The sequence below is a fragment of the Bactrocera oleae genome, chromosome 4 (genome assembly GCF_042242935.1).
Source record: "Bactrocera oleae isolate idBacOlea1 chromosome 4, idBacOlea1, whole genome shotgun sequence".
NCBI classification, from domain to species: Eukaryota; Metazoa; Arthropoda; class Insecta; order Diptera; family Tephritidae; genus Bactrocera; species Bactrocera oleae.
The window spans coordinates 64,327,637-64,348,133 of NC_091538.1; the positions used below are offsets into that span (position 1 = coordinate 64,327,637).

Genomic DNA, 20,497 nt, shown 5'->3' on the forward strand with positions numbered 1-20,497 from the left:
CAGTTCGCTACATAATCAGCTGATTTGCGCATCATCTCTTCTCCGCTTGCAGATATCTACACCTCGCAGCTATATTTGAACGCTTTGGAACCAGTTGCTGCCGCATCTAGTCACTAGAAACACACCACAATGCAGCCGTTACGTACACACTCACGAGCTTTAAAGCTACCTATAGTCTACGCCGCTTTGCTTCTACTCTGCTGTCTATTTGTTGAGAGCTCCCCCGCGCCAAGCAAAGAAGTAATTAGTACGGTAAATTCTACAACTTCGGACAACAACAATTACAACTGCCCAGCTGATTGTCAATGCGTTCTGGCGCAAAACACGCACACACCAGTGCTGCATGCTAAATGTACCAGTTTGGAGGGTTTGCGTTTGTACGAAGCCAAAGAATCCTCACTGCCCATACACTCGCTGGACTTGTCTTACCTGAATTTGAAACGCTTGTCGCATCCGCTGGAGAAGCTACCCAGCGTCACATCGATAGATCTCTCGCACAATGACCTCCACGAATTCGGACATTTGGGACGACGCATTAAGAAGCTGAACCTCAAACACAATCGCATAACATCGAGCAAATTGGTCAAACTGCCGGCGCATGTACAAGTGCTGAATCTACAGCATAACGACATCACATATTTGCCGTTGGATTTGACACGTCTGTCCAATTTGATGACACTCGAGTTGAGTCACAATCAAATTAATTGCTCCTGCGAAACATTGGAGGTGCGCAACTGGCTGCAGGAGCGTCACGTGTTCATGGAACATGCCGTCACTTGTACATATCCCGCTGAAGTTAAAGGTAAGTCGTGGTTGCAGGTCAAACAGTCCGATATTTGTGAGCACGAGAAGAACGGACGCCTCAACGATGAGGAGGATAATGAACTGATGATGGGCGATCAGCCAGTTGAAGGTTCCGGTGACCAGGACGATGAGGATGAGTTGGGTAAGGCATTTATTCCAATCGAGAAAGCAAGCACTGCGAAAACAAGTGTGACACAACTCGATACTGTTGAGGGCTCAGGTGATTTGAGTGATGTGCCTGCGAACTTAGCCATAACAACCGTTTTGCCAGCAGTGGAGAGTTCGCAAGAACATGTTACAACCGATGCGCCACCACTACCCATCGAACAGGAAGAAGATGGAGATGATGGTTCAGGCAGCGGTGCTGGCATACTCATCATCCCCAGTATTACACGCGATCGCATGATCACAGATGATTTTGAAACACCCGATGCGGATGACACCGACGACGCATTCGACAATAAACCGGTGGAGGAACCTAAACCAGCAGAGCAAGAGGAGCATGAACACAAGGAGGCAGCTGATATATTCGGCACCGGTATGGGCATATTTGATACAGATGAAAATGGTGTGAAAAACACAGAAGCTCAAGAGCCGGTTACAGAGGAACCCATTGTACCGGTTGTACACCAGAACGTTGAGGCAGAAGCTGTGCCCGACGTAAGTACCGAAGGCGCAACAAATGGTGAACCTAGCGCCATACTAACCGCTAATGTGAGTGGCGAACAGAAGGACGACAGCAACGCTACATATTTCCTATTGGGCGTGCTTGGTTTCATTGTTTTCGGCTTGATACTATATGTGGGTATCAAGCGGTGCAAAAACAATAGTAATGCCGCACACGATGCTGAAAATCCACGCCAAACCGAATTACTCGACATGGATAAAAAGAATTTGGGCAAACCCTTGCGTAATGGCAACGAGCATTCGCCACTCATTGGCGATCAAACCAAATCTGATCTCGCGAAACCGATCAATGGCACCGGACAAAAGAAACCCTACGACGCGAACGATGTAAAAGATGGTCCCGCCCAACAACAGCCACTGCTGAACGGCAGCAATGGCACATCGCCAAACGATCAAGTGAGCAAAGAGCAGGCGGCACCTGTGACCGAGGCGTCCGCACCACATGAATATCATCCGATAACACCGCGTTACCCCACACCGAAGTCGCCACGTGCCTCCAAATATGCACAATACCCACAAGAGGGTGCCGAGCACAACAACAACAACAACAACAACAATGATGACAGTTATCTGCCTTCGTCGCCGAAATTGGGCCGTTACTCGCCAGTGTATTCCCCAGAAACGGGACGCGTCAAAATCAAGCTGACCGAAACACCCCGCCCCAAAACACCAATGTTGGTTACGCGTAGCAAATCGAACGCTGGCGATATCATAACAACGCCTGTAACGGCAACGAACGGCATTGATAACACTCTGACTGTGCCCGGCGTGCATGCGCCCACGGCGACGCTGGTAAATGGCCACTAAACGGTGTGGTGTGGCGCGATGTGTTACGTTGAAAAGTGTGCGACGAGCCGAACACGTGTGCTGCCGTTCGCGTCCAAAACGGTGCTAAACGAACTATAAGCTACGAAATTAGAATAAAAAATAAAATAAAAACAACAACAAAAAACTAACATCTTGTAGCGCAAATTGTATAGCGAAGGACTTTTCTAAAGTGTATACAATTCAGGTAGGAAGAAAGGTTTAAGTAGGCATGCAAGCGTCTAGTTTGTAAGGAAGTGTAAATGGGGCTTACTGACATTGTGGCCGTCTAAAGTTCGTGGTTAAGTAACTGCTATAAGTAAAATTTTCTGCAGTTTCGGCTCGTGCTCGGCATTTGTGCTTTGTTGGCGTTCTTGTGCGAGCTTAGTATATGTAGTACATACATATGTTATATTATAATTATCAACTTACGACACTAACAAACTTTGCACTTTAAAATCGTATACTTTTAAATCACTTTTATTTCTTGTTTTTAATTAAATTTTTTTTTTTTGTAAACAAACTTTTATTTGCCACTGTAATAAATGTATAACTACTGTGGGGAAAGAGAGAACAAGTGTGCCAAGGAATTGTGCCTTAAAAAAGTTGTTTGCAAATTAAGTAGTAACTGTATATATATCAGTCAAACAACAACAACAACAACACAATATTATTGAATAAGAAGAAGACATTGTTATAAGTATTAAATATTTTACTAAAATTGCTCAGCAAAATAAGCTTCTAAAGAATATGTTGACATGTTCTTATATATACAAGTATATAGTTAAATACATATTTTTGATCATATCTAAAGATATTACAACTAAAAATTTAACCAGGGAAAGTTTAAGATTTGAACTTGGAAAAGAAATAAAAATAAAAAAAATAGAAATTCCAGAAAAGTAAAAGTAAAAACTACCTGAGCTCAAAAAATATACTGTTGTGTCTTAATTTTATATACATATATTTTTTTTGTTCTATTCAGAAATTAAATGTTAAAAAAAAAATAGTCTAATTAAAAATTAGCATAACAGTATAAAGTTTAGCATTTCCAATACATCAAATGAGGTTATGTCGAAAAATTTTTTTCAAGACTACTGGTCGAAAATACCACACTTGGTTTTTTGTTAATTTTGGAAAATATAATAATATAACATACTCTGGCAAGCTTGCGTTGTTTAAGCGCTTAAAAACATATTTAGTTTACAAAATATTAAAATTAAGTGAAATCAGTTGCTAAATCGCAAGATAATTAATCTTCATGAATATTTCTTTTATAAAAAACTTATGTATTTATAAATTATTTTATTATAAAAAAGTATGGTTTTATTCTATATTTTCTACATATGTACATATACTAAGCTACTTGCGCATTAAGAACCAAGTCACGAGCTGATCTACTAGTACCGCCTACTTCCGGGTAAGCGTACGAGTATGATGAGAATCAGCGACCAGATGTGCCGCATTTAGGACTAATGCCAAATTACATACATAAAGAAACTATTAAAAAACCGCGAAAATCATTTGATCATATCATAGAGCTCAACCGCCTTCGGAGCGTTAGTTACAAACCAGCACTTAGTATTTGAGAAACGCTCCAAATCTAAACTTCTTCTGCCTAGCTGCGCGAAAAAAAAATAAATAAAACTTGAAAAAATCGGCCAACTGTTGAAGACAAAACTAACGAAATTACAGTTAGAAAAAGCAACATTATAATGTGATAGGTTAATTATATACATATATACATACATAAATTATTTAAATAATAAAAAGCTATATGTTTGTAAATGCTAAAGGCAGTTTTGTAAAAAAAAAGTTCGTTAAAAAAATATTTGATACTTACATATAATTGTAAAAAGCGAGAAAGCAAGCAGAAAACTAATGTGCAGTTTTATATTTCAAAGCAAAATGCTTATAATAAAAAAAATTTTCTAAATTGCGAACTATATATTAAAGTCAAAATAAATGTAGGTATACAAAAAACTATATATAGATATAAAATATATATAGATATAAAGAATATATACACCTATATATTTAAAAAAAATATATATATAAATATAATAGAAACTTATATTTACAGTATCGTATCTATGTAACTGCTTAAATATTATATATTTTTCGAAATTGTTTTTGTAACGACGTGTACATTCTAAATATAATGACCACGAGTGCTGTGCGTGAAAGCAAAATATGAAAAACAAAAAATAATGTAATTTCTGCAAAAAACTAGTTGTAAGCGATATGTTTTAGCTAACGCAGATATCAACCACTTTGAGTCAACAAAACGTAGAAAAAAAGTAATTATTAAATATTTACGAAAAGTAATCAGCGCTTTTGTGAAAATTTAGAGATTTTTCAAAATTTAATTTTTATTTTTATTTTGTAAAATTTAGTTTTATATATTTTAGAAATTAACAACACTGCAGTTGATTGCTATAAAAATTGTTTCCTTTCTAGTTAATTTAATAAAAGTAAAATTGTTTGTATGTAATTTTAATGTATTTAATGTAATTTTAGCGTAATACCAAAGTTATCTTTTATGCATACATACATACATACAAGAGTTATAAAGCATTATATTTTTTAGCTAAATGCAAAATATTTGCGCTTCGCTTTATTTTACTTTTCTTTTCCTAATTTTTTGTTTCCTACGTCAATTCCTTTTGTTTAACGTATATTATATACATGCATACATACATATGTAACTTATTTAATAGCTAAGTTGCTAAATTTATTGCATATTATTTAAATGAGTTAGCTGAACTTTTCATTTGTATTAAAAAGCAACAACAAACATTGCATAAATATAACCCAAGCTGCCTGTAAACAAAACGCGCAAAAATACATATATATGTACATATGTATATACCTATACAACTGTATATATGTATGCATGTGTATTTCCTTTAATAACTAGTTGCAAAATTCTTTTTCAGCTAAATATCAATACACCAATTCTTGTTTCAACTTATCTAGTATGCATATTAAGCTGAAATAGTTTTGAAAATAGTATGTAGTTGTTGCGCTTCAATGCAAATATGTATGTATATCAGTTCATTTTAGTTTTATTGTATAGAAATTTCAAAAATTTAACTGCTATGTTTAAAATATTTCTAAAGTTTTATTTATTTTTAATTAAAAATTAAAATAATAAATAAATAAAATCGAAACATAAACACTGTGTTTTATTTCTAATGCTTGGCTATAAGGTTTGAGAATTAAATTAAATTATTTTCATTACCAATTTTACTTTGATTTCCCACATCAGTCCTCAAAAACCTGCTTTTGAATTTAAACACAAAAAACTTATAAAATATTTAATTTGAAAAATTTTAAAAATTACTCATTAAATTATTATTTATTAATTTATTATTATTTATTATTTATTAAATAATTATTTAATTTGAGTGACTTCTCTTCAAATAAGTTTTTTAAATAAATTTTGAAATTATTTTCTTTACTAATATTATTGTATTTCGTTTTCCCCCACTAAGCCTTGTAACGACTTTTGCGTTTAAGCACTAAAAATTAACAAAAAAAAAATATTCTATTCAAAAATTTATATTTTTTATTAATTAATTTTAGTTATTTCGCATAAAACTCAATTTTTAATTAATTTTGGAAATTACAAATTTTCATTACACCAACCAATATTATTTCATATAAACCAATTCAATTTTCATACAAAAAATACATTTTATATTTTCCCATCAAATTTTTAAAATATAATCGAAAATTATTTTCATTTGTATTATTTAAAATATATACCTTATTTTCTTTTTAACTTTAACATAAAGAATAAGGCGATTATTTACTAATAAATATTTCATCCATTTTTTTAATGCTCAACAAAATAATTTTTCTAATTTTTAAAATAATTTTTTTAATAATTATAAAATTAATTTAAATAAATACTGTGAATTTTCTATTATATACCTTTAAAAATGTCTTAAATTTTCGCAAAACAAGGGAATTTCCACTCAATTCCCTGCAAATTCTCACTCACTCACACAAATCTGCCGGGTTGCTAGCGGCGTCACCTAAAAAATCGCCGCGTGCACAAACTACCAGCAGAGAACGTATATGAATAGAGAAGGAGCAAATGTTAGCAGTACTAAAATGTTAATTGCTAAGAAGGAACATCGAAAACGCGCAAATTGGAAAATAAAATTTCACCACAACTATCAGGGTACGAAACGAACTACACCACTCTATAAGCAAAATGTATATACATACATATGCGCAGATGTTCTTTGATATGCGCATAAACAAAACTTAAAATAATAAAAAGGAAAATAATTGACTTATGAAAAAAAAATATAAGTAATGAGGGAAATAATATAGAAATAGAACTAAAATATCATTTAATAAAAAAGAGTTATAAAAATAAAAAATAGTATAATATATAAAAATATGATAGGATTTGAACTTAGGCAAAACATTTCATTGCAATAAGGAAGTGTGCTATACAAGCAACACCACAGATGATATTAGAACATATTTGTCTAATCTGTGAACTCAAACAGCTATTGTTGTTTACTTGCTTCAATGTTTATATGTCTATATGTGAATATTCTTGAAATTGCCTTCCTTCATTCGCATGTCCAAATATATTTACATATATGTACACATATGTACATATGTATGTCCCTCAATATGTCTTTCGCAAAAAATCAAACATTCGCGCAAGTGACAAAAAAACGTAGACGCACCATCATGGACCAATAATATTCAAGCGAACTCGCGGCTTATTTTCTAAGTATTTCATATTACAACGACAACAAATTCATTCATAAGGAACGTGCGTCTGCTTCAAAGTAAAGTGCGTTCGTTCATAACTCTGCGCCGCGCTATTTTTTCTGTGCGCCTGGTAAACCACATTTGGTTTTCATATAGAATTCCTATCGCAAATGCGCGATATGAATGAAATTGAATTTGAATTGAATGTCTTCAGTAAAATTGAAGAATCAGCAAAATTTCAATTTTACAATTTGTATCACTGAAAATCCTACCATCCCCCTCGCGTTTGTATGTTGCCCACAAGCTGCTTCCTCACAACATTTGCTAAAAATCAGAAATTGAAGAATTTGTCTGATGTTCACTTCAAAAAGGAGAATTGGCAACATGACCTCTTAGCGAATTTAAATAATATTTATATTTTTGCATATTATGCACTATTTATGGCATTAAATTACAAAATTTATATTAAATTGCCATTCATATGAAATCATTAACTACTTCTATATATTCTAAGCACAGTCCATATAGTACTTTTATATGTTTATTTATTATCATTATTTCATAGTTTGTCGATTTAGCCCATTTTATCCAAATACGACGCTATGAAAATGCAGCCCAATCGGTAATCGCAATATTTCAAAAGAGCATAAGTCAATTTTCAACAGCAAAGCCCTGCAAAAAGGACAAACGAGACAACATAGCCGATCGACATTGTCGTAAAATTGTCGATTGAAACAAATTTTGTCAACTCCGCCACGATGCGCAAAATTCGGCGTCAATATGTATGCGAGCTCATATGTATATATGTATGTTTGTCGTCATTTGGTTACTTTCAACAACACAATGTCTGCGCGAACTCGCCGTTATTTCGTTGGCTTGCCACTATACACAGAGGCGTTCTAACTGAGGACTCTTAGTATATTATTATGTTGCTTAATTTGTATTGAAAAATACTGATGCATTTATGAATTATTTTCGTACTATAATATATATTATATATGTATATAAATACACATAAACGCATACCTATAATCGTTTTTAAACTAAATTCGATAAATAAAATATATATCTGAAATAATTATGTGGCAGTGCGCCCCAATCCCTCCTTGCCTGCGATCGTTCTACTCGCAAAAAGCAAAAAGTGTGGACAAAAGTCATTGCTTGTGCGGGGCAAGAAGAAGCAAGCATCAGCGTACGTGTACTCATGAATGTATGTGTGATTATCACATTTGTGTAAATACGCATAAATAAAGGAATATAAACCCAAACATATGAACATATTTTCCTGAAATATTTTAATTATCTCAGGAAGTTAAATATGCTATTAAAGTAATTGAATTATGATATGCTTAGATTCCAATTAATAAAATAAAAATTAAATAAAATTTCAGTTTCATGAGTTTTAGGATTCGAACGTATAGGTTCGTATTCGGATTGTGCTTAACCCCTTCCCGCTTACGACCTCAGCCACCACAACAGTGGAAATGTGGCCGCTTAGCCACCGTTTTATTGTTATCCTTTGTTTAATAAGCAATTGCTCACATAACGCACATACATAAGTTGGAAAAATAGCCTACTAAATGTTTATTTTATTATGAATTCTGGGGTTTTTACCGGTAATACAGATTTTTAATTCAGAAGGCTTTTCATAATTATAAATTTGTCATATCATAGAAATTGAAAACATAAATCTAAATAGGTATGCGCAACGATTTTTCATATAGGAATATTCGTTGTGTCTATTTATAGCATTTCGCACATTGTGTGGTGTATTTTTCTTTTTCGAAGTTATATTTTTCGATGTTCCTTCATGTGGAATTACAAATTAGTACTCAAAAAGTTTTCATTTAACATTTGCTCCTTCTCTATTCATTTACGTTCTCTGCTGCTGGGCTGCAAAATCACACAGCCAAGTCGCAATCCTTTATCAGCAAATACTACAACCAACTCTTTTACGGGGGACAGCGCCCTCTGTGTGTCACATTGTGCTAAGCGAAATCATTGTAGCTAACTGTAATGGAAGTTTAGTAAATACACAAACCATCTTGTTTACAGCGTGCTTCAGATGTTAAAAATTTCTAAACTATTCAATTTACTAAATTAATTATTATTTTAGTATCGCCTTTTAAATTAATACATTATTGTTATTTGTTAACAGCATTTTAAAAATAAAACTTTCTAAGCGTCACATGACTAATAACATTATTAATATTTTACAATATACTATTAAACGTTAAATACTTTTCGTTGAACAACACACACACGCATACGCACACACACATGGAAGCAAGTATGTGTGTATGGTGCACTTTCCGCTAGCTTCAGGCAGGTCACTTTGTAGCGCACCTAGAAAAGTGTTTCGCGCATTGGCTTATGCACCACCACAATGGGATCCCTATCAGATGAAGTTGAAGAGGTCTCGCCTGCTGCTGCCGCCGCGGCGGTAAAATTACCACTCGCACGTCTATTCGTCGAGTTCAGTCGTTTCTTTCGTCTGCCGCGTTCCAAATTGCTTGCTGAATTTCCACCACTCGACGATGTGTTATGCAATTCTAAAATGGAGGAGTTTTCCGCATCGACCACCAACTGGAAATCACTCTCGTCTGACGTGGAATCATGTGGCTTTCGCACGCTACCGAAGTAATCCTCCACAGCTGGCGCTAATGGGCTGTCGGCGAGTACAGCTGCTGCTGTCGCTGGTGTTGTTGGTGTTTTCGGTTTGCGACGCGCAAATGGACTGCCCGGTTTGCTGTGATCTTCATATTCGGGGTCTGTAAGGAATTCAACACTGTCGGTGCGCATGGTGGCGCGTTTGAATGGCGGTATTTCAGCTACTTTGGGACGTCGTTTTGTGTATGGACTATGCTCGTAACCCTGGAAGTTTGCGATTTTCTCAGCGCTTTGCAAATTCTGCGACTTTAAGTGTGCGGCGGGGAAGCGTGATTCTTCAACACTCAAACGGCGACTACGTGAATTGCTATACACCACATAGCCGGTGCGTGCGAACGGTGTTATGTTGGCGGTGCGCTCTTTTACGCGATTCGAAAGCATTTCTTCGCTGCGGAAGCGCTGACGATCGTCCAGCATTAAGTCGGCATCCTCGATATCACCATCGGGATTGGTTTGTGAGCGTCGTAATTTGTTACGACGTGTATGCCCTGATTCAGTCAAGTCCATCATCGATTTAACGGGTCGCTCAAGTTTCGGCATGAGTATAGCATCTTCGTACGACGGCAAGTTGTTCTCAAAGGGATATGGTGCATTCGGTGTGGCGGGCTCATCAAGCATACGTTGATTCTGTGCGCGTCTGTAATTATAAAAATTATAAATAAGATTCGTAATAGCAATTGATAGCTTAAAGTAATCAAACTTACATCTCCATCATTTCATCGCGGTTCTGTCGATACTCTTCCCGATTGCGCCGCTGCTTGCGGCTTTTTATACATTTCTTGAAGCCGGTATATAAGAGTGTTCCAACACCTATCCCTAAGATGCACAGCAATATCGCAGTCCACGCTTGTTCTGCTTTGGAAGAGCGTCCATTAGGTATCCAGACACTGCCACAAGCACTTTCCCAGGTCTTACCATAAAGGGAGGAGGGTGAAGCACAACGTACATATTTACGATCCTTTAACTGGAATGACACGAAGTTAAAATTTCATCAGAACTATAGATCGGATATTGAAATACCGCAGTTAAAAACATGATAAATAGTACATGTAAAATATGCAGATAACCTTAAAATAAACAGAAGAAATTAAAAGAGATTTCAGAACAACAGATAACTCATAAATAAATATACCAATCTAGAGAAAAAAAACACTTAAGCACACTTTCCCCTTAAGCAAACTGTCCACAAAACAGTTGCTCAACCACCAAGTTTTCACACGTGACATCAAAAGTACGGGGAGAGACTTGCCACCCATAAGGTGGTGTTTTAAACGCGTTAGACTTTATGTTGTAATACCTAGTCGAAAATGAAGCAACTGTACAAATATATATTACATAAGCCTACCTTCTGTGGCACTGCAGTTAGAAAATCGTAAAAGTCGATAAATGTTGGATCGTGACAATTGCAAATCCATGGATTATCGCCAATCCAGATGGCGTCCAGATAATGATTCGAACGAAAATATTCAGCCGGTATTGGGTTCGTAAAACGATTGCCACTCAAATACAGCCAAGCCAGTTCCGGAAACCCGGAGAATGTTGTATTTCTTATGCTCGACAATCTACGAAAATCAAAAGTTTCATTAACAACACGCTTGATAACAACACGCGAATATTTACTCACTTGCAGTTACTCAAATCTAAGCGCTGCAGCGTTTCGGAGTGCAGGTTCGGCGGAAACTCCTTGATAAGTGTTTTAGATAAGTCGAGTCGCTGTATTACCGATAGGCCAGTTAAGGCATTCGCATCGATCATAATTATTTCGCAACCACTTAAGTTTATTTCACGCAACGAATTCGATATGAGTTTCGTAAATTTCTCCATAACATTGTGACTAAGGTTGACCGAGACGAGCACATCGTTGGAACGAAACAAATTCTTATCGAGCAACGCTATTTCGTTATAGGACAAGTCGAGCGTCGCCAAATGAGTCAATTTAACGAATGCATTGGTTTGTATATTTCGGAGCGAGTTCTTTGCCAAGTCCAACGTTTGCAACTGTGTGTTATTGGCAAAGGTATATTGATCCAGAATGCGAAGCATGTTACCGCGTAAATGTGCATGTGATAAACTTGGGAAGCCACTCAAATTTATCGTAACTAAATTACAAAAGGAGGCATCCAACTCCAAGAGGGTTTCGGATATTATCATATCCTTAAAGTCTATGGCGAAATTCCACGAAACATTTAATTTCTCCAAATTTGGCAAACCTTCAATTAGCGTTGTCGGTATGCGTAACAAGCTGCAATTGCTGAGCTCGAGCTCACGTAATGAGCCTGACGGTATATTATTCAGGGTAATTAATGGATTACCCGACAACACCAAACGTTCCAGCGAGGGTAGCCCATTTATCAGATGATCACCACCAACTGTCGTAATACTGCAATGCTCCAGTTCCAGATTGGTCAGAGATTCGCTGATCAACGTTTGTTCCTCCTTAAAATCGGTAAAAGTTTTTAAATTATTTCCACTCAAACTGAGGTGTTTTAAGCTAATGGCATTACGAAAAGCTTCTTGAGGACTTAAATCCAACCAACTGCTAAAACTATTGTTCGTGAGTAAGAGAACGCGCAGAGCTGTAAATCCAATCAGCGCATCGGCATCTAGCTGGCTGATATTATTGTTAGAGAGATCTAAGTAGACGAGTGATTCGATATCAGCGAATTGTGAGGGAAAACGATCAAATTTATTGCCCGACAAATCGAGATGGTCAATGGGTAAATCGGAAAAGTTCGGATACTCTGTTAGACCTTTATGTGCACACTCCACGCATAGGCTGTCGAGTACCCAAAAGCATTTACAGTTGGGAGGACAATTAAGCGCAGAAGCTGACGATGCGAAATAGAACAGCAGGGTGATAGTGAGGTAACAACGAAGTCTTGACATTTTTTACACGATGATGCGACGATGTTTTGATGTGATATGTGACATAGAGATGCGCTGTAAAGTGGAGACAAAAATATTAAACTTTTTATTTGCAGGGGTTAAGAAAGTTTCATAAGAAAGAAAAAACTAGAACTTTCATAGTCATCTGTCTCCAATATATTAAAACAATCGAGGATTCTTCAAAGGAAATTCAAAATATTATAATTTTCAATAAGGAATCTACGTTATCTATTGAGTTAAAGTTAACTAGATAACTTTATAGTTTTTAAACCTTTTACAGGGGAGCGTTTACCCAAGATCAACGGGTATAAAAATATTTTAATCTCATTCAATTACAAGTATAAGGTCTAATAAAAATAAAACCATTATTTTTGCATGAAATTAAAAGTTTTATTTAGCATATTTAGAATGATCCGAGTTAGGTCAAGTTGAACCGTTTTGTTCGATAACTGTAACTTTTTGGCCAAAAACTGGGATTCTCCATTTTTTAAAGCTTCTCTTGAGGCGAATGCTTCATCAGCAAAATCATTTCTTATATACAGGAACAGATTATAATCACTTAGTGTCCGAACTATAAGCAGGACCCATAAGAACTTCCAACCAAGCTCCCTGAGCTTTTGACGAGTTACTATCAATGTGTCTGTCTGGCGTTGTCCTGATTAAACATAATTCTTCTCCAATTCAATTGTAGACATTATAGGTTCGAATTACACACATACAATTCAGTCAGTTGTCTTAACGTGTCACGTCGTGACGTGAAATACGAAAAATGAGTGCTCAGTTTAAGAAAAATTTTTGAATCAGACTTACTAACAAAGCATCCTTAAGGTCCCAAATGGACTATGTAAAAAATTGCAAAGTAGTATACGAGTTGTATATTTATGAAAAGATGGTCTGACCATTATGAAGAAACTGGCAACGTAGATGACAAGCCGGGATGAGTGAGGAATCACGTGACATCTAAAAGGGAGGACAAAGCTATTGTTCTCCTTTTTGAGAAAAAACCACTACCCAGTCTAATAGAAACTAAAAAATTTTGTATTAAAAGGCTTTAGATATATCTCTAAATACAAAACCCGATAGACTTCAAAGATCTACTATCAAACGCAGCAGTACTGTAATCAAACCTCTACACACATTAAAAAGGGTTGCATTGGGCACAGGAAAACATCAACCGTGATTGAAGCAATATGATATTAACAGATGAGTCGAATTTTGCATTCTTCAACACCTTGAGACGTGTTTGGCTAAGAAAAGGACAAACATTTATACAAAGGAGTTTTAAGCATTCCCAAAAAGTACATGTTTATGGAAGCTTCTCTGCTTACGGATTTGGGGGTCGGAGGTGCTTCACAGAAAATCTGAACGTCATTAGAATAGTAAATTTGTATAAAAAGGGTTTACTGAAGTCAGCTGAAATGTTTTACGGCAAAAGTAACCATGATTGAATACTGCAAGAAGACAATGATCCGAAACATAAGAGCAGACTCTATACTTAATGGAAACAAGAAAACCATATTATTAATTTAGCTTGGCCATTACAATCACCAGACGCCAATCCAATAGAGAATGTGTGGCGTTTAATGAAAGCCTAAATATCATGTCGGCCTGGAGGTTGCTACCTGTGGATCATGCCAAAATGTTTATGCAAGTTGCCATCAAAGATATCAAGTTATAATAGACAACGCCGAAGAATGCAACGCGGGAGCAAATATTGAATAAACGCCAGCTATAACAAAATAATGTACAAAATTTTTACCAGTAAACGCTATTCATACTTTGGAAAAGGAAAACGTTATTTTTTGACTGTATATATCCTTTCGAAAATCAGCGACTAAACTTATAGAGACTGGCAACATTCATATTAACTTACTTCAGTACATAATAATATAATATTAATTTCCCACTTTTAGCATTCGATTGTATTAGGCGCTGAGTCATTTCTACTGTTATTTGGTAGTATTGCAGCAGATAATAAAACACACCGTTCAAGTTCACATATACGAAAGCTAATCAGTAAATACCTTGATAAAATCTATACCCGCGGAAAAGCTGGAACTGGAGAAAAACTGTTTTATATTTTATTGATCTATAGTATGCGAGTGGATAGGGAAATATTTTTGAATTAAAGGGATAACTTTACGCGCATTTTACTTTTTGTATTTAATCATTAATATATTTGTTAATATATTCATTGCTCGTGAAATGTGCCTTCAACATAAGTTACACACCAAAATTGTTCATAAAGACGAGTTTAAGGGGTTGCCAACACATATATATTCACACGTTTAAATAATTTGCACATTTCTGGAACTAAACGTTGTGAATCCAAAGACTTTATGATAATATTTGTTTACAATGTTATCGGTCAATTTTTGGCGTGTGTGTATTTACGCATATACAGATATTTAATTATGTGTGAAAGTATGTGTAAAGTATTTACATACAAGTATATCATTAAGTATGAATACATTCAGACAAGTCGATGGGCTTATTTTAAGTTCATATTTTGTCTATATTTTCCAAGGTTCTTGCCGCTCAAGGGAAATTGCGCCATTTATAGAGAATTTCTTTCATTTTGTATTAATGCAACAAGTATTTCCATATGTAGGTGCACATGTATGTATGTATGTATGTATATGTACGAGATAATGAACTTTGATAATAGGCAATTTTCAAGTGTAAATGAAAAGTAAAAATACTTTGTCTTATACAGATTAACGGACAAGAGATAACGATAATGCGAAGTTTCTTCATATTCACATGCATGTGTAAGTATATACATGGGACATATACATATGCATATATTTAAGTTGTTTTGATCGAAAATAGAGCTGAAATCGGACACAAGAAAAGATATAATACGCAATATTTTACAGTTTTTCGTCTTCGATAAACCAAAAAACGTAAACCAAGCGGCTGGAAATATGAAAGTCTGATTATAAGCATATATGTTACAGTATGTTTCTATGTGATTTTTTGGGATTAACAGGAAATTATCTACTATGAACTGCTGGCCTACGGCACTAAATTCGGACTTGTATAGTCAACAATTGGACCGTCTGAAGGAAATAATCGCACAGAAACGGTCATCTTTGACTAATAGGAGAGGAATGGTGTTCCATTAGGACAACGACAAGCCACATAGTGACTCGCTAGAAGCTGCGGGAGCTTGGTTGGAAAGTTCTTCTACTTTCATTTTATAGAACGGATCTGGCACTCGGTGATAAAAATATGTTCCTCTCCATCGCGAATGATTTTAATGGTGTAAAATTGACAAATTTAAAGAGAAGCTTACGAGGATCTTCTATGAGAGCGAACAGATCGGTGCATCTTTGACATAATTCAGATCATTCTAGCTATGTCAAAAAAAATATACAGTTTTTTGCAAAAAATTATTGCTTTATTTTTACTAGACCTTCTACATATACAAATGTTATTATTAATTTCGTATGCAGTAATTTTTTGTTTTTTTACAATTTTTGTTTTGAAAAATTATTATTTATTGTATATGTATATATTATGAAGACCATTCAACAATCTCAGTGGAAACATTTTCAAACTAATATACCTATATCAAAAAATAAAACATTTTTATGAAAAAAAAACCAAAAAAATGTTATGTTTATTTTTGTTCTTAAACCCGTAGTTCCACCATAAAAAAATATAGCAAAAAAAAACAGCGTCCACTTGTTTCGATTATTATACACAACATTGTATTACAATATATACACTTGCATATAATTTCTTATCAGCATTATCTATTCGTATCAATGTAAAATTGCATGTAAGTTTAATAATAAAATAAACTTACGGACAAACATACATACATATAAATATATGCGTGTACATTCTATAAAAAATATATATATTATATAAGAATATTATATACATAGATGCTTTGTATGAAAATATGGCATTTGTTTACAGAGTTGTTATAATTATCATTTGTTTTCTCTTTTTAATCAGTTGATTGTTATTTAATTATGTATATCAATTATTAATAGTAGTTCCCTAGATATTTGATTTCAAACAATTTTGGAAATTTTTCGAAAGCACATGTTAACTGATCTATGTTCATATGTATATGTATATCTAAACATTGTGGTGATCCTTAATTGGGTGTGAACATTTTTGTTTTAAACCACCCACTACTGTAGTACAAGAAGTCATTTACAAATTTTTTCTTTAAAATTTAGCTTAATTTGGGATGAGCTTAACTTTGAACCGTGTATGAGCTCAATATCCAGGGTTGCGACTTTTCAAATTTAACAATTTTGGACTAAAAATTTACAATTTAATCCCTAAATCAGAATAAAAATTGATAACAGAACTATTATAATTTTGAATAGAAAACATGGGAGTTACATTTATTTTTTAATCATTCTTCTTCATGATGGTGGTGATAAGCAGAAAAAAACCACTTTTGCTTTGTTAAAGACAACCCTGATGTAAATATTTAAACATTATATTTCTTTGTTCGAAATATAAATACTGTTTTCGAAATTATAAACACTTCATTGAATAAAAAAATTCAGTCAATTTCGAGGTGTTTGCATAAATGTGCACATTATTTAGTTAAATTTATTCATTTAATCATAATATGATTTAATAGTAATATTTCTGTTACTGAGAAATTTTTGAGATTTTCAGAGAGAAAAATTTCAGAATACTCAAATTTTCACTTATACACCTGTAGTGCATGACTATATTTGACCAACCGAACTATGGTATGTAATTGTTGTTTTGCACGTAGCTTATCAGCTATTAAAATGCGCGCCGAAGAGCTTTGTCAAATATAAATATTTATATGTACTCTATACATAAATACATATGTATGTGTATAAGTGCCGTTTCAGACAGGGATTCAAAAGAGTCTGATGTTTTTCAAATTTTCTTTTGGTGTCGCTCTGGGCATTCACACGGTCAAAAAGAGTCCAGCAACTCGAGTCTAGTTTTTCTGCATTCCTTTTCACAAAATTTTCGTAAATATTTGTGCGGTTCGACTGCGCAACACCGCGCAACACTGCGTGCTGCGTATTTCATTTGTATGTTGAGATGATGGTCACACATTTTGCTTGCAATGAATTACCATGAATATGGTAGAACAATATGCATAATACAAGTACCTACCCGCTAAATAGTTTCAAAGAAATACTAAAGACGGGAATTCCCTAATCCACAAGAATGTATTGAGTATCCGCAACTAATATTTTCAAGGCCAAATTTATAATAGGAATTTTCTAATCTTTAAGTATTAAAAACTCATAATTTCTTTACTCCGTCTTAAAAATTCATAATTTCTTTACTCCATAATCTATATCTTAATTTTCTCCTTATTTACAATTTGTCATAATATTTCTATTATTCTATGCATACGTATTTGCATATTACCCGAACACGAGTGGCACGGTCCCTTCGTCTTTCCTCGTCGTCCCCTCGCCCACAATAAACTGGTATGAGACTCTTTTGAATCCCTGTGTGAAACGGCATTAATTGATCAAACAAAGTGTATATTTTATACAATATTATGCATCCGTTTATTTAATTGGTATAAATTAAGTTTTTCAATGTATCAAAAACGAGTTATCGGAAATGACGTCACTAAGAAAATAATTTTGAATTTCTAGAACATTAAATTAAAATTTGAAAAAGCTACTAATTATTATTGTTTTATTTATATTATTATAAATGATAAACATATGTATGTATGAAAATATACCAGATTATATATTATTTAATTGTCTTATCACATCAAAAAGTAGAAACGAAATATTGACAATACTTATTGCATATACATACATATGTATGTATGTTTGCTTGTACCGTGCACATATTATTAGTCATACCTTAATACTTTTAAGCACCGTCCGTGTTATGAAGAATACTACTTTTGATTAAAAACTACACGATTTATATTAATAACTAATTATCAGTTGTTACTACGTATTTGTTCGGTGGATTTTTCATTTATGTATCTCTAAATTTTTGTTCGCCCTTAATGCACTTGCACAACAATGCCTCTCTATTGCTGTTTACATATTTCAAATTTGACGTTTCACTTCCTCACTGCACCGCAGCTGATCTATATTTCAGCTATCACTATGAGTATGCGTATATATGGGCACGGTGTGTTCTTCGTACGGATCGTTAGCGCGTCTCATTCGAAATTCATTCGATTACTGATTGCATTTACCTGTTGCGTTGAGTATACGGATTGTGTTGTCTTATCAGCAAAAGACACTCACACATACAGGTATGCATAAAATAATACGCAGCCCTTCTTTCATTCAACACTTTTACATGGAACTCTCACCCGGCATGGCTAACGTTCAGATAAGATAAGCTAGATTGATAACGGGGTACGCCTTGTCTAAAGTTTGGCTTCTATTTCGTTTCGAAAAATATAAACATATATGTATACATATATCTATATATATAATAATTATATGTGGCGTTCTCCGGGCTTAACCCCTAAACTACTGAACTGACGAGCCACAGCAACGCGGGGTCGGATCTTACTAGTGTATAAATATGTGTAGAAATTATATGAACAAGTGCTGAATATTTGCATATAAAAGTGTTACGAGAACAGTGTTGCACTATAATTGTAGAATAATGCGATAAGGAGAATATTATAATATTGAGAACCCAACAGTGGATTTCAAGCTCGGGCTAAAAAAAATAAATCAATATATGTTTATAAAAAATATTTTGCGATTGAAACTCAAGTATTACGATTACTTACAGTTTTATATTTGAATTTGTTATTAAACAATACATATATGGGTTATAAAAGCTCGTAATGAGCTTTTTTATTTTATAGGCATACCACTTTCGGCTTTCTCATATAACACACAGAACAAAAATTACTAAATAAAATATTGCACCAGTGGTAAAAATCGGCGCTATATGATTTTTTTTTTAATATTAATTTGAGACTTATTTCTATTTGCAACAACGAATTCATAAAAATAAATGACTGTAAATGTTAATTAAGTATAATATATTTGCTGTTTTCGTTTTGCCAAATTTACAAAGTGGCGAATCGAAAGAGTAAATGGCAGGAATCGAATAGAAGACAGTTATATCTCTCTAATGAGGTACCTTCATGCTCTTTTGCATAGCATTCAACTGGATAACTTTATTGTTGCTTTGGTTCAATGTTTTTGGCAAAAGGACAAAGCTCAAATCTAGGTAGCAGATGCGAATACGATTTTATATGTTTTACTGTTTTACTGTCCCTGGCTTTCGGACTGTTAACGGCAAATAAGTAATTCCCAAACCTATTTCAATATAATATCAAGCAGTTGGCGTCTAAAACTTAGTCTACAGCGATATCCTGATCAAGTCATTAGGGGCCGAATTTTTATTTTATTGACTAAGTAGTCAGTAGAATTTTATTTATTATTAAGGATATAAATAATGTACTAATAAAAAAACAATTGTAAGAATTTATGTTGCCATTCAACTGATTTTAAATGAAAAAGTTTTTATTTCTACAGTTTTTTTTTGTACACTATCTTAATCATTATTACTTCTGCGACAGCTGTAACAGCAGTTGCAGTTTCCGCTTTGTACGCATGTCTACTTTCATACTACAGTTAATTTACTATCTTACAGTAGGGGAGTTCATTTAATCAAGTGAACTTAAATCCACATATGAGTGATATAAAATAATCGCTATAGTTTAATAATTAATTTCTATTATCTGCGAATTGCTGTCTGAGTTGTCTTATTTTAATAAAACAGTTCATATTCAAAAGTACGATTTTTTTCTCACTTATGTATTAAATATTTTATACCACATGAGTTTGTAGGTGTGAGTTTTAAAGGGTGTGCCACTGTAGAATTTTCTAAAAATCTTTTTTTTTATTTATTTCGCCTAAACTATGCTTTATTG

At 34.1% G+C, this 20,497-nt stretch overlaps 2 protein-coding genes across 9 annotated transcripts in view; one reads left to right on the forward strand and one right to left on the reverse strand.

Moving 5' to 3' along the window:
• Positions 1-5,474, forward strand: part of wdp (Leucine rich repeat protein windpipe) — a 68,179-nt gene extending 62,705 nt beyond the window's left edge. For all 8 annotated transcript variants that reach the window (XM_070108427.1, XM_070108428.1, XM_014248174.3 and 5 more), the window contains one exon: positions 4-5,474. In XM_070108427.1, the coding sequence (XP_069964528.1) occupies positions 130-2,298 (2,169 nt within the window). In that variant the 5' untranslated portion in view covers positions 4-129 and the 3' untranslated portion in view covers positions 2,299-5,474. The remainder of the gene's footprint in view (positions 1-3) is intronic.
• A 3,650-nt stretch (positions 5,475-9,124) lies between these two features.
• LOC106627835 (insulin-like growth factor-binding protein complex acid labile subunit) lies at positions 9,125-18,783 on the reverse strand. Its single transcript, XM_014248115.3, has 5 exons — positions 18,444-18,783; positions 11,333-12,648; positions 11,054-11,270; positions 10,413-10,672; positions 9,125-10,345 (listed from the first exon to the last, which is right to left on the reverse strand). The coding sequence occupies exons 2-5, from the start codon at positions 12,592-12,594 to the stop codon at positions 9,385-9,387; spliced, it is 2,700 nt and encodes an 899-aa protein (XP_014103590.2). The 5' UTR covers positions 12,595-12,648; positions 18,444-18,783; the 3' UTR covers positions 9,125-9,384.
• Between the last annotated feature and the right edge of the window lie 1,714 nt (positions 18,784-20,497).